This window comes from Marmota monax, unplaced genomic scaffold, assembly GCF_021218885.2.
Source record: "Marmota monax isolate L192 unplaced genomic scaffold, Marmota_monax_Labrador192_F-V1.1 WCK01_AAM20220418_F8-fsc00404, whole genome shotgun sequence".
NCBI lineage: Eukaryota > Metazoa > Chordata > Mammalia > Rodentia > Sciuridae > Marmota > Marmota monax.
The window spans coordinates 178,679-191,930 of NW_026694380.1; the positions used below are offsets into that span (position 1 = coordinate 178,679).

The 13,252-nt window shown below is 49.5% G+C and overlaps 3 protein-coding genes across 7 annotated transcripts; 2 read left to right on the forward strand and 1 right to left on the reverse strand.

Moving 5' to 3' along the window:
- Nucleotides 1-1,028: 1,028 nt before the first annotated feature.
- Gpank1 (G-patch domain and ankyrin repeats 1) lies at nucleotides 1,029-4,320 on the reverse strand. Its single transcript, XM_046467885.2, has 2 exons — nucleotides 2,305-4,320; nucleotides 1,029-1,654 (listed from the first exon to the last, which is right to left on the reverse strand). Exons 1-2 carry the CDS (start codon nucleotides 2,928-2,930, stop codon nucleotides 1,210-1,212), a joined length of 1,071 nt encoding a protein of 356 aa, XP_046323841.1. The 5' UTR covers nucleotides 2,931-4,320; the 3' UTR covers nucleotides 1,029-1,209.
- Nucleotides 4,321-4,521: 201 nt separating this feature from the next.
- Nucleotides 4,522-8,761, forward strand: Csnk2b (casein kinase 2 beta). Of its 5 annotated transcripts, none has more exons than XM_046467888.2 (8): nucleotides 4,523-4,673; nucleotides 5,276-5,358; nucleotides 5,989-6,091; nucleotides 6,649-6,764; nucleotides 6,988-7,089; nucleotides 7,200-7,275; nucleotides 7,417-7,606; nucleotides 8,527-8,761. In XM_046467888.2, the coding sequence occupies exons 2-8, from the start codon at nucleotides 5,287-5,289 to the stop codon at nucleotides 8,615-8,617; spliced, it is 750 nt and encodes a 249-aa protein (XP_046323844.1). In that variant the 5' UTR covers nucleotides 4,523-4,673; nucleotides 5,276-5,286; the 3' UTR covers nucleotides 8,618-8,761. The 5 variants fall into 5 exon arrangements, with proteins under 5 accessions (XP_046323845.1, XP_046323844.1, XP_046323847.1 ...); XM_058586594.1 differs by lacking the exon at nucleotides 4,523-4,673 and adding an exon at nucleotides 4,832-4,952; XM_046467889.2 differs by lacking the exon at nucleotides 7,417-7,606 and having other exon boundaries at nucleotides 4,522-4,673.
- A 150-nt stretch (nucleotides 8,762-8,911) lies between these two features.
- On the forward strand, nucleotides 8,912-11,272 carry Ly6g5b (lymphocyte antigen 6 family member G5B). Its single transcript, XM_046467892.2, has 3 exons — nucleotides 8,912-9,649; nucleotides 9,771-9,899; nucleotides 10,124-11,272. The coding sequence occupies exons 1-3, from the start codon at nucleotides 9,592-9,594 to the stop codon at nucleotides 10,522-10,524; spliced, it is 588 nt and encodes a 195-aa protein (XP_046323848.1). The 5' UTR covers nucleotides 8,912-9,591; the 3' UTR covers nucleotides 10,525-11,272.
- Nucleotides 11,273-13,252: the final 1,980 nt, after the last annotated feature.

Consider the following 13,252-nt stretch of genomic DNA (forward strand, 5'->3'; position numbering starts at 1 on the left):
TTGGGCCCAGCGTCGGAGCCCGGGCCTCGCGGACCGCCCGTAGTGGCGGAGCCCGGAAGCAGCAGCACCGGGACGGGAGGGACTGGCGGGGGCGGAGCCCACAGATCGCTGGGCGGACCCTGAGGATCGACCTCCCCGCTACCCCCGCGCTTTCTTTGAGCTCGGTTCCGCAGGCGGCGGCGCGTATTCGCGAGGGCCAGAGTCAGAATACAAACCCAGTTCTCTGTTTTCACCTCCCAGAGGCACTACGCCCCGGTGCTTCTCTAAACTCGCCTACCCACTGCCCTTGGGTTCTTGTGTATCCGTCCTCCCAACTCCAGCACACACTCTCTCCACTTATCTCGCACGACTTTGTGAAAGGCTTTTCCGGAGGGGAAAATGATGAGGGCGACATTGAGACTGTAGCGGCCCTTCTTTGCCCCTCCATGCAGGGATCTGTTAACTCTTCATGTGCCTAGCACCTGGTATGAGCACAATGGAGTGAGGGGGTGCTAAAGTGGCAAATTGTGGGAAAACAAATTATTCCCTGCCCTCAGGAGCTTTCAGGTTGTGAAATGAACTGTGACAAGTTTAGATTTGGGAGGCCGGTTTGGTCCCAGCTCAAACAGCATTAAGGGCGGATAATTACACCTTGTATCACAGAGCTCTTGAGAGTAAGGGCTTTCCTTGACTTACCCTATCACCACCCATTGTAATGTAATAAAATGACTACACTTCCCTCCTGCAGGGTTGGGAAAGTCTTTCACTAGTAGTCTTAGTACATTGTATATGACTATGTTTAAGATCAGTGACTGAATTGGCTGGAATAGTCAGGGGACCCTTCTTAGGGGAAGTGAGAATTATGGCAATTCCAGAGTTCAGGAAAGTTTGAAAGAATAGGTGGGGCACCTATCCAGCAGGGGCTAGGATCTGGAAATGAACCCAGACTGGCAGTCACCTGGGGAGGCTGCCTCTTTTGGCTCAGGTGGGACTTATATGTAGTCCCCAGATTTCTGTTTGGCTTCCTCAACAGATTCCAAAAAAGTAAATAAACCACAATACAAGATGTTTATTTCTCAATTCTCAGCCCTTCCTCACCAAATCAGTGTCCAACGACCAAAACCTGAAGATCTGGCACCTGGGCAGATCCCAGAAAACATAAGTCGAAGGGCCCAAGTCAGAGATCCAAGTTCAGAATTCAAAGCAGACCAACATCAGATTTCACCTATGTCAGAAATCAAGGTTCATGTATAACCTCAGATCCCGCTCCCAGGCCTTGTCCTTCTCCTCTTGCTTTCTGTTCTCCCTCCGGCTAAGTGTGGCCACTCGAGGAGCTCTCTCTCTCCCAGACACAGCCCGGGTATCCCGAGCTGGGAAATGTGTGACTCGGGGCTGGGGTGCTGATCTGTAACCTAGACCTTCTTGGTCCCTCTTGAGGACGGTAGGTATGGGGTTGGCACGGCCTTCACCCCGGGGTCCCAGCCCCATTCCTGGTTCCCAGCCTCCCCTCAGCAGCAGCTTGAAACCAGGGCTGGAGGTGGGCACCCCAAAGGGAAGGCTAGCGGGCTGGGAACCCCTGGACAGTGACAGCAGATGAGCAGTGGATGTGCAGTGGTTGGAGTCTTCAAAATGGGCATCACAGGTCTCGCAGTACTGAGAGGAGGGACAAGGAGACCTACAGAGAAAGAAGAACAGAGGAATCAAAGGTGAAGAATTGAGGCCTTAGGGGGATGGCAGTGTGGGGCAGAATCCCTCCAGCTTTTCTGCTAAGGAACACATTGCCTTCCTTCCCACTTAGCATCATCACTTTGTTTTGCTTTAAATGATGGGATTAAAACCCAGGGCTTCATGCATGCGAGGCAAGTGCTCCACCACTGAGCTATACCCAAGCCCCTCCCCACCTAGCAAGAGGGACCCAGATGGCAATATTGGGAAGAAAAGTTGGCAACCAAGCCTCACAAAATCTTGGGAAAGGGAATGATAATGACTATAGCTATTACTTTTATAGTGCAGATTTCATGGCAAGTACTATTCTAGCACTTATATATTTAACTCACTGAATCCTAAAAACAATCCCATGAAAAAGGTGCTCTTTAACCCCCATTTCTCAGAGGGGAAAACATATGTAGTCATTTTCTTCCAAATAAGTGGTGTTAGAATTTAAACCTAGGGAGTATATGTCCATAACCACTTGAGTATATTACTTTATCAACCTACCCTGGAGAATAGGGACACTCCTTAAGCTGTTCTAGGGCCTCTAGTGTGGGGTGGCCAGGAAAGGCAGAACACATTGAAAGAAGAGTATGGGATAAGGTTCCCCCTCACCGGTTCTCTGGGCTCCGTGTCTCTCCATGGCTCTCCCTGATCATGCGGGCCACCTTGGCAAAGCCTGCTTCTTCAGCCAGCTGAGCAGCATCCTTGCCACCCAGCTCACAGACCCCCACCCAGGCAGCCCCTCGGCCCAGGAGATAGTGCACAGCAGCACTCTGGCCAGCTCGAGCAGCACACATCAGAGGTGTCCACCAGAAGGCATCTCGAGTGTTGATATTCCCTCCAGCTCCCCCTGCCTCACAGGGCTCCAACAGCCTTCGAAGTTCTGCCAGGTCCCCCTCTTGGGCAGCCTTCAATATCCACTGGGTCATTTTGTCCTCAGTTTCAAAGGATCTGCCTTGTCCATGTCTTCCTGGTATTCCTACTGCCACTGCTTCTGCTGCAACCTCCTTTGTCATTCTTCTTTTCTTCCTTTTTTTCTCCCTAACAGGATCAGGCCGAAATCTCTGGGGTTCAGGCATACTGTTCTCATCTGCAATCAGTGCCTCATAGAAAGCCCGTGTTGCAGCCCCATCCAGGGTGGGCTCTGGCTTTTCAGGCTCTGACTGCTGTTGCCCATCCTTCCATAGGTCACTGGGGTCTGTGGCTGGGGTGAATGTGATGAGGGAAGGCCTGGACATGGCTTTTGGGAAAATGTAGACAAAAGAAGGATGAAACAAGCAACCTAACCCGATGGCCTCTGTAGTGACCAGTACCACCTCCAGGGATCTGCTGGGAGAAAGGGTGGCCTTGGATGAACAACACCCTACTGCCCCAAAACTTGACTCCACAACCTAAAGCCCTGCAAGGCTTAAGGGTCCTGGGTCACATGTAAAAATAGTGACCCCTAGAATAATAGACCCGGCCCCTTAGTAAAGATTACTAAAACTCCATGAGGGATTAGACGTGTGGATCTACATAGATGGCAGAGCTCTTGCAAATATAAAACCCTGGATTCAATGTGCAGCACTGAGAAGAAAAAAAAAATCTCTTAATACACACCACTAAGGAAACTCAAACCGGCCCTTTAATTCTTGCTCGATCCTATTTCGAGATCTCCTGTTTCCAAACAAAAACAGACGTGACACTTTTCTGCAGTATCTCCAGAAAATGGGAAAGGCTCCTGCCTGCGTTGCTTTGTAGGTTCCGTACCGTAAAATGGCGCTATTCTAATCTAAAGAGTTGACAAACAGCCACACGGCACGAAGACGCATGCGTGACGACACCAACAACAAAACACCCAAAAGGTGGTTTCCCGCGCTGGAACCTTTTCGAGTATACGCGTCAAGCATCGCGTGCCTAACTAGCGCGAGGACCCCGGAGTTCTGTCGGTTGGGGTCCTACTTTTACATAACGCCCCCACAATGCCCTTCGCGGCCCTCGATGTGGCCCCCACCTACAAGTTCATTTCCTGGAGCTGGGAAACCATTCTCCGGTTTAAGAAAAGCCCTAAGAAGCCAGAAGGAAACCTGTGGAATGCCGAGAAGCTGTGAAATGAAATAACGTCACGTTGCCCCTCACCATTACTCTGACCAGGGTTCGAAGAACACACTTAAGAGCCCGCAGCAGAACGCTCCATTCAAGCCCTAAGAGGAAATGGAAAAGTCCAAAGGGACGAACAGCAGAATGGCTGGCGCCACCTCAGGTTAGCGCACTGGGCCGTCCCGGTTCTCACACCACTCACTCAGCTCAGCCTAAGCACACCCGATCCAAGTCCCTCAGAATGGAGCCGGTCACACCTCCCGGCCTTACGCCAAATCCCGGGTGAAACATGGGTCCGTCAGGGGATCTAGTGGCGGGTCCGACTCGGAGGAGGAACCTGACTGGCAATAGGAGCCCAGTAGATAGACCTAGAATGGAGTCCATCCGCAGGGCTGTAGCACCGAGCTGGGACCTGAGGCGAAAGGTGTGAGAGAGGCGGGGAGGGATCAGTCAGCTTGCCCCAGTCCCCGCCCCTTCTCGACCCCTCAGTCCAGTGGGCGCACGACTATATTTCCCAGGCTCGCTGGCCCCGAACGCCGTACTTGGCTTCCGCTTCCGGTGTGCCTCGCTGAGCCCCGCCCCCCAGACGTCGTTCTCGGGGGCCTCGCGACACCAGGGTCGTGCGCAGGTTTTCCTGGGATTCGTAGTTCGCCTCTACTCAAATCGCTAGTTTTTCTCCATACTGGGGACTCCATTTCCCGGCGTCCACCGAGCCTCCCGACCCTTGGCGCTTGCGCATTTTCCTCTTCCCCACCCTCTCCAGTTTCCACTCTTCCCCCACTCACCCCCCCCCCAACCTAGCCTGCCGCGGTCGGGTCCGCGGCCTGCGCTGTAGCGGTAGCCGCCGTTCCTTAGAAGCCGTAATCCCCTCCCCCACCCCGGTCCCGTTCCCCGTCCAGAGGGTGAGTCTAAGGTCGTCGCCGTGCCTGTCCCCTGTCCCTGGGCGCGGCACATGGGGTCTTTGCGCCTTGATGTGGGGGCGAGGAAGGAAGTGACCCGGTCCATCACCAAAGGAAGGGAGGGAGAGTGAGCTGAGGGCCGGAGGTGTTATCTGGGTACTCCGGTGAAAGGGGCATGACGGCCGTTCTCAGTATGTGAGGAAAGGAGGGACCCGGCCCTTGGGAAGGATAAACTTCAGAACCCTTGGGAAAGACGCGGAGGACATGCAGACACCTGCGGTGGTAGGGAGCCCAAGCCGAGGGCCCTGCTGAAACTGACACAAAGGGGAGAGGTCAGGGAGGGTCAGAGAGTGGATGGAGTAGGTGGATCAGTACCTGCGGTTTCTCACAAGTGGTGGGACTTAAGAGAATTTCCCCCTCACCAAAAGTGGCAGAAGTGTAAGAGAGGCTGGAGAGGGTTGCTTCAGGGCCTGGGATCCTTTAAGAAAGGGTGGCCCCAAATCTTTCCGTGTTGGAGTGTGGGAGGAGGGAGGATACCAAAGGCAGACGGGAGAGTTTGGGCTTACTTATAACACCACCATACCCCCCCCCTTTTTTTTTCCCAGCCAACGTGAAGATGAGTAGCTCAGAGGAGGTGTCTTGGATTTCCTGGTTCTGTGGGCTCCGTGGCAATGAATTCTTCTGTGAAGTGAGTTCTCTGCAAACCCCTAATTGACAACTCCTCATGTCTTTCAGCTTCTGTACACTTAGATGTGTCTATGGGCACTCCTTCCCATCAAGGAAAGGTCTTACCAGTAGTTCTCTACTAACCAGTGAAGAAGAGGCGTGACTGGGGACCTGCCACCCTGCAGCAGTATACATTTGGATTTGTTAATCTGTCTTATTACTAGGATGGTATACTGGTAGTGTCTACCTTTGGTAGTTAAGAAATTTGAAATGCTTCATGTTAAGATCTTTGTAATGGGCATGGCTGTGTGTTAATGTAAGGGATTCAAACAGCCTTTAGACACCAGGCTGTTCAGTGTCCATCATCATCACAAAGCCAGATGTACCAAAGTAGAAGACAAAACAGGTTCCTAGAGATGAGAGGCAGAAGAAGAAATAGTGATCTTGAAAGGAATATCTGTGTAAGGAGGAGGTAGCTATACCTGCTTATCCTTAGAAAAGCCTAAGCTTTTTGAGAGAGTGATGTAAACTGGCAGGAGATAACTCAAGTACTTCTGCCAAGTTGGGAGTGGGGAACAGATACAGTTTAGAGCTTCTTACCCAAGTCAAGCTGGGTATTCTTATAAAGGTTCTGTCTTCTGTGTTCTGTCAGGTGGATGAAGACTATATCCAGGACAAATTTAATCTTACTGGACTCAATGAGCAGGTGCCTCACTATCGACAAGCTCTAGACATGATCTTGGACCTGGAGCCTGGTGAGGCTTCTTCAGGGTTGTTGTGTGTATGCATGTGCATTCACACATACATATGTGCCTTCTTTTATCTTCCAATCCCTATTATTTTCTTGAGATTTTAAATTTCCTTTTAGTTCTCTACTCTCCTAACCTCAAATCCCCTGCTTTATTTTGATCCCCTATCTGACTTGCCTCATTGTGCGATGGTTTTCTTGCTCTCTGAATTTATAACTCATCATTGCATAATGCCACTTTACTCATGGATATCATTTATGACCTCTTTCTCTTGCTTTGCACCTTTCAGTCTAGACTGACTTCTTTGTGTTTTTGTGTTAAGAAGGGAGTAGGGAGGGAGAGAAGAGAGCAGGGGCTGAAGAAGTGTGGAGAGAAGGCAGAGCTTCTTTGAATTGGTGAAAAGGTCAAAGGACCAGTTTTCTGGTTTGGATGCCAGGTGATGAATGGGGTGGGGCTCAAAGGTGGGCACTGGACAAGCTGAGCAGCTTATGATCCCTAAGGGTGGATGGGTATCTAGGAAAGCTGAAAAACAAGTGGTTGCATCTGGCCGGCCCACATTGCAGATGAAGAGCTGGAAGACAACCCCAACCAGAGTGACCTGATTGAGCAGGCAGCTGAGATGCTGTATGGATTGATCCACGCCCGCTACATCCTCACCAACCGTGGCATCGCCCAGATGGTGAGGCCTCTCTGCTCCCACTTGACTCCTTCTGAAGCAATAAGGGAAATAATTCCTTCAGCAAGAAGTCACCATCAGGAATGGCTTCATCCCAGTCAAGGAATTTAGCTCAGGGCCAGGGCTTGGAGAATGAATCTTACTGGGGGTTGTGCTGAGGGGACTATTTTCAGGGAGGGAAATGAGAGCTTGGACAGGGAGTTGTTATAGATTGCCTCTTCTTTAGGGAACAAATAGCAGATGGCACTGGTGTTCTGCAGCTTGCCCAACTGGAGGAAAGGCAGCAGAGGAGTCAGAGGGCCCATCTGGACCAGAGAAGGGGCTTCTGGTCAGAAGTGGGAGGTGGGAGGGGCAGAGTGATGTTGGTTGGGCTGAGGAAGGGCTTGCCTCTTCTCATCACACTTACCTGCCAACTCCCTTCCATTTTATTCACCTCAGTTGGAAAAGTACCAGCAGGGGGATTTTGGCTACTGTCCCCGTGTGTACTGTGAGAACCAGCCAATGCTTCCCATCGGTGAGTGTTGAAGAAGGGAGAGGAGGGCACTGTATGTCAGTCCTCCAAGACTGAGGCTCAGCAGATTGGTGCCTGAGTCTTATGGGGAATTTGGGCAGAGTTGGGGGGGGACCTGGCCTGCAGAGTCTGGCTGTCTCCCAGGCCTTTCAGACATCCCAGGCGAGGCTATGGTGAAGCTCTACTGTCCCAAGTGCATGGATGTGTACACACCCAAGTCATCGAGGCACCATCACACGGACGGCGCCTACTTCGGCACCGGTTTCCCTCACATGCTCTTCATGGTGCATCCAGAATACCGGCCCAAGCGACCTGCCAACCAGTTTGTGCCCAGGTGGGGAGCAGGGACAGAATCACCAAGGGTCAAAGGAAAGGCTGAGGATTTACTGAGAAAAGGGAGGTCACAGATAGCCCTTTCTTGAGGCCTGCTTTTCCAAAACCAGGCTTCTTCCTGCTGAATGATTGTAGGGCAGTTATTTGATTATCTGTGCCTCAGTTTCCTTGTCCATCAAACACGGATGCTAATAGCATGTGCCTAGTTGATAGTGCTTTCTTTTTCTGTTTTGGTTGTTTTATTTTTTTGTATGTTATACTGGGATTTGAACCCAGGACTTGTGACTTCCTAGACAAGTATTCTACCACTAAACTACATCTACAACTCTTTTTTAAATTTAATTTTGAAGTAAGATTTGTTTAAGGTGCCCAGGCTTTCCTCACAAACTTATGTTCTCCTCCTCAGCGTCTTGGTAGCTAAGATTATAAAAGTGTGTCACGATACCAGGCTTGTTTTGTTTTCAGTCTTGCTCATGCTGGTCTCAAAATTCCTCAGTAGCTGGAACTGTAGGGAGCACCATCACACCTGGTCTGGAATTTAAGTTTCAATGAATTTTTTTTTTTTTTTTTTTTTTTGTACCAGGGATTGAACTCAGGGGCACTCAACCACTGAGCCACATCCCCAACCCAATTTTGTATTTTATTTAGAGACAGGGTCTCACTGAGTTGCTTAGCACCTCACCATTGCTGAGGCTGACTTTGAATTCTCAATCCTCCTGTCTCAGCCTCCCAAGCCACTGGGATTACAGCTTTAATGGATGTTTAAGATACATTCCCAAATATTCATAACACAGAAGCTTGGGAACAACTGTTCTCAAGCATTGAGCAGGCCCATGGAGGAGCTGGGGTAGGGAGGTGGGAATGCAGGCAGGGCCAAGATTGGGCTCACCCTGCTGCCTCTCTGACCTCTGCCCTGGCCAGGCTCTACGGTTTCAAGATCCATCCGATGGCTTACCAGCTGCAACTCCAAGCCGCCAGCAACTTCAAGAGCCCAGTCAAGACGATTCGCTGATACCCCACCCCGTGTGTCCCTCACTCAGTCTTTGACACTTCCATTCCTTTGCTGCCACCCTTTCAAGAACCCTCTGGTTTTTAGTTTAAATTAAAGGAGTCATTATTGTGGTGGGAATATGAAATAAAGTGGAAGAAAAGGCCATGAGTTAGTCTGCTGGTGCTTGTGGTTGGGAAAGGGATGGTGGTGGTGTGTTGGACCCAAGGGGCCATGGCTCAGCCCACCCTCCCAGGTTGTAAACCAGCACACATCTGTGCTGCATGGATTTGGTTTTATATTTTTATTATAGAGCAAAGTGGGGAAATAAAATGTCAAAAGGAAAAGAAAAGAAACAATCAGGTTTTAAGGACAAGAATAATATTTTTGTTCTCTTTGAGCACCATGGGTATTTGTTTATAAGGGGCTTAACCAGCAATATTATTTTTTTAGTTGGTTTTAAGGTAATGTAGTCCTAAAATAAACAGAACTGTAAGGGGTAGAGAGGAGGGAAGAGATCCTGTGGTAATCCATGTTCCCTGTCTGGGGTATGTGACACATGCTCCTCAGAAGGATGGGGATTCTTAGGCCTGGGCAATGTCCCAGCACAATGGGAACTAACCCTATTGTGTGGGAAAGACTACAGATAGTGCCAGAGACTGACACTAATCAATCTATGGGCCCTTGAGAGAAGGGGGACGTGTAGGATAAAGATAGACAACTGAACAAAGATCTGTGTGGTAACCAGGTATTACCCTGTCTGGGCCACTGCTCCCACTCTCGGGAACCAGACTTTATGGTTTAGGACATGCTGTCCCTCCTGCCAAGTTAATAATTTCCTCCACCAGCCAGAATTCTGCCCCAGGCGGGAATATAGCTCCACACTCACAGCAAACTCCTCAGACTGCCTGTCAAAACCATCCTGCTGTTCAGGATCAAACTCTTTCATAGGGTTTTAGGCATCCTTCAGGAACCACCCCTCTCTCCCGAATTCAATAATGAAGGCCTATATGCTTGTAGATGTGCTTATCATGGTGGCCTTCACAGTGGGAAAGGGTAAGTGAGGCCCAGGGGCAGGGAAGAAGGGGAAAATCGTCTAGAAAAGGGGTAGAACTGGGGCTCTGAATGCTTGCCATCCTAGCCTCTGCTTCCATCCTTCCTTCTTTGGCATCCCCAGGTCCTGTCCCCCAGGTCCGAACCTGCCACTTGTGCCTCTTAGAAGATCCTTCTGTAGGATGCATTTCGGGCTCCGAGAAGTGCACTATCAGCAGCTTATCCCCATGCATGGTGATCACCATCTATATTAGTGAGTAAAGTCCCAGGAAGGGGCTGCTGGTGGGACAGCTATGGCTTGGTTTCTTCCTACAGAGCATCTTGGAAGGAGGGGCAGGGGTTCTTGTGGCCTCATCTGAAGGTGCCCAGAATAGAAATCAGGTCTGGGTGAGGTTTGGGGAATCAATGGCAGGGGAACCAAGTTTGGGGACTGTGTGAAGCTATTATTAGAGATTATGGCTGTCCCATCTCCTTTAGATAACAAGGTTCGCTTCATCATCCGAGGCTGTGGACAGTACAATTCTTACCGCTGCCAAGAAAAACACAGCACCTACTTGCCAGGGTACTGGTATGAGGCCCAGTGCTGCCAGTATGATTACTGCAACGCCTGGTTCAGCCCCCAACTCCAGAGCTCCCTGCCTGAGTCCCGCAAAAGACCCATAATCCGGCCCCTGTCCAACCCCCAGATCCACCAGTTCTACCAGGCCCTGAACCTCTCATTGCCCCTGCCTAGCTTTGATGCTGGGAAGGAGCCTAAAGGCCAGGAGACCCTGTTCACTCTGCCCCTGGAGCTGGGCTTGTCCATTGCTGACCTGCGCCACATGTACTTGTTCCTCAACAGTTCAAGAGTTCTGGTTCTTCCCCAGGCTGGACCCTGACATCTTTCCCTTTCAAAATTCCACTCTGTTCCAGAGCCTTTCCTCAACACCTCCAGCATCTTGCAGTACCCTCTGAGAATATCACATCCTCTGACCCCTGTGATCTCTTAGGCCTCCCTCCTTTGGACCTCCAGTGTCTATATGGTTTTCATTTAATTTCCTCCCAGGAACCCTGGTGCTGCTCTTTTTTCCTCCTAATAAAGAATCTCAAATGTGAATTCTGCCCAGTCTGACCTGAAAAAGGCACAGAGGTTCCCATCATCTGAGTGTTTCACCATCTTCCCCTCTTCTCAGTCTGGTCATCTGCCACATCTACTCAGATCTGGCACTATATCTCCTTTCTTTTGCCTGTCTCTAAGAGTTGGTGCCAGACTGAACTAGCAGAAGAAAGGACTAAGGGTAGACTGCTGTGAAGATTTCCTGACATAGCAATCTGATGTTTCTGCCTCATTGCCTCTTCATCTCCTCTTCTGTCCTACTTTCCTGCTGCCTGTGTCCTTTCTTTTCTCAATATTTGTCCTCCTCAGCCCCATTTCACCTCACTGAGTACTGATACCCATGTCCATTAGTGCCTGGTGAAAGGAAAGAGAGGGTCTGTCCTACTCTGCTCTACATCCCCCATTTCCCTCCACAATAAACAGACTGGGCTACTAAATCTGTGTCATGTTGTTTGTGATGTCAGGTTTAGTTGTAGGCAGGTGTAAATAGGATAAAGAAAGTTAATAAGTTTGGCATTCAAACAGGATTGCAGAGTCCCACCCACTCTATGTGGCCTTTGTGGCCTCTTGGCCCTCCCCCAAAGGGCCCACATCCTTCCCTACCCGCTGCTCAAAGATCAAAGCATGAGGATCCTGACTCTCCTCAACCTTAACATATTCTGCAAAATCTAGGAAAAAACTTCAAACCAGGAAGATTCAGGATCTACATCTCAGAATCACTTGATGCTAAGGGACCTGGACTCCTTCCTGTACTTAGTTTTCAAGTGTATTAATACCCAAGATCCCCTGTATGGGGATTCAAATGGAGGGGGCATGTGCAGAGTGTGTACTAGTGGGAATGCAGTAGTTGGATCTTTAATATTTTGTTTCTGAAAAATTGCAAGCATACAGAAAGCAACAGTGGATACTCAAAAGTCAGCCTTCACATATTCAACAAACACCGGTCACTGCCCTGAGCCAGACTTGTTAAGCACCAGGAGTCCCACAAAAGTATAGTCGGGGGCTGGGAATATAGCTCAGTTGGTAGAGTGCTTGCTTGCATGCACAAGGCCCTGGGTTCAATCCCCAGCACCACCAAAAAAAAAAAAAAAAAAAAAAGTATAGCCAGGTATCTGCCTTTCCCAAACTTGGGGGTTATGAAAACTTTCTGAAAGCAGTCCAGCTTTGTGGCTGGGAGGCCTAATCTGAGCTCCTCTGCCACTTGGGTAAGTCAGTCTCTCCCAGTCTCATCTTGGTTACCTGTCAAGGAAGAATGCCTTTTTATGCCTCATGGTTGAAGGACACGTAAATATGCACACATACAAATTGTATATATAAGTGCTTTATAAGCCAGGTACCTTGTTGTATACCTAATCCCAGAAATTTGGGAAGCTGAGTCAGGAGGATTGCAAGTTTGAGGCCAGCCTCAGCAAATTAACAAGACTCAGCAGTTTGGTAAGGGTCAACCCCCAGTGCTAAAGAGCGAAAAAAAAAAATTTTTTTTTTGAAGTACATAATGCACTTTAGAGACAAATGCACATACAATTTTTGATCTTACTTTTTTTTGGAAGGGTGGGTACCAGGATTAAATTCAGAGGAACTCGACCACTAAGCCACATCCCCAGCCCTATTTTGTATTTTATTTAGACACGGGGTCTCACTGAGTTGTTTAGCGCCTTGCTAAATTGCTGAGGCTGGCTTTGAACTTGCAATCACTTGGCTCAGCTTCCAAAACTACTGGGATTACAGGCATGCACCACCACACCTGGCTTGATCTTACTTTTTTAAACCTTTCTGACAAAGCATACAGAAGCTTGTGCATAACATAAGATGGGTTTTTGTCACCTATGCATCTGTATAACCATCTGTCAAGTCAGCTTTAAGACCTTTACCAGACCCAATACTGCCTTTATGTCCCTTCCCAAGCACTACTAACCCTCAGAGGTGGCCTTAAAGCAGCTTGGGTAAGTTTTGTCTCTCTGCTTGATGGAAATGGCACTACATACTCTTTCCTATTCAGCATATTGCAGATCAGCAAATCTACCTGTTGATGGTCTGTACTGGGGCAAAGACACCAACATTAAGTTTTAGATCATGAGGCAGTTGGAGGTACAAAAACAAACCCTCTGTGCCCCCACTCCTAGCTGAGCTTCCTGTCCCCCAGAACCTCTAACTTCAGTACAAGACAGAGATAAGCCCAGGTTTATGCAGCTCTAGCAGGCCAAATTGGAAGACAGCCTCAGCTGAGGAACCCAAGACCCTTGGGAAATTTGCTGATCCTTGAAGAGGGACACTGAGCCTGGAAATCGGAGACCAGGAGTCCACTGGGCCTAATGTGCCCTTCTCATCCACCCCCTCCTCCGTAGACCTGGCCTTTTGCAGCCACCCTTTTTGCCATCATAGTCCTCTGAACCTCCCCTCAAGCCCCACACTTCTCTAGTTGAACAGAACTTCTCAGGATGCCCACTAATCTAGCCTTCATAGGAGGGCTTCCATTCCTTTTTGCCCTTTTATGCCTAGAGCTGAATCAG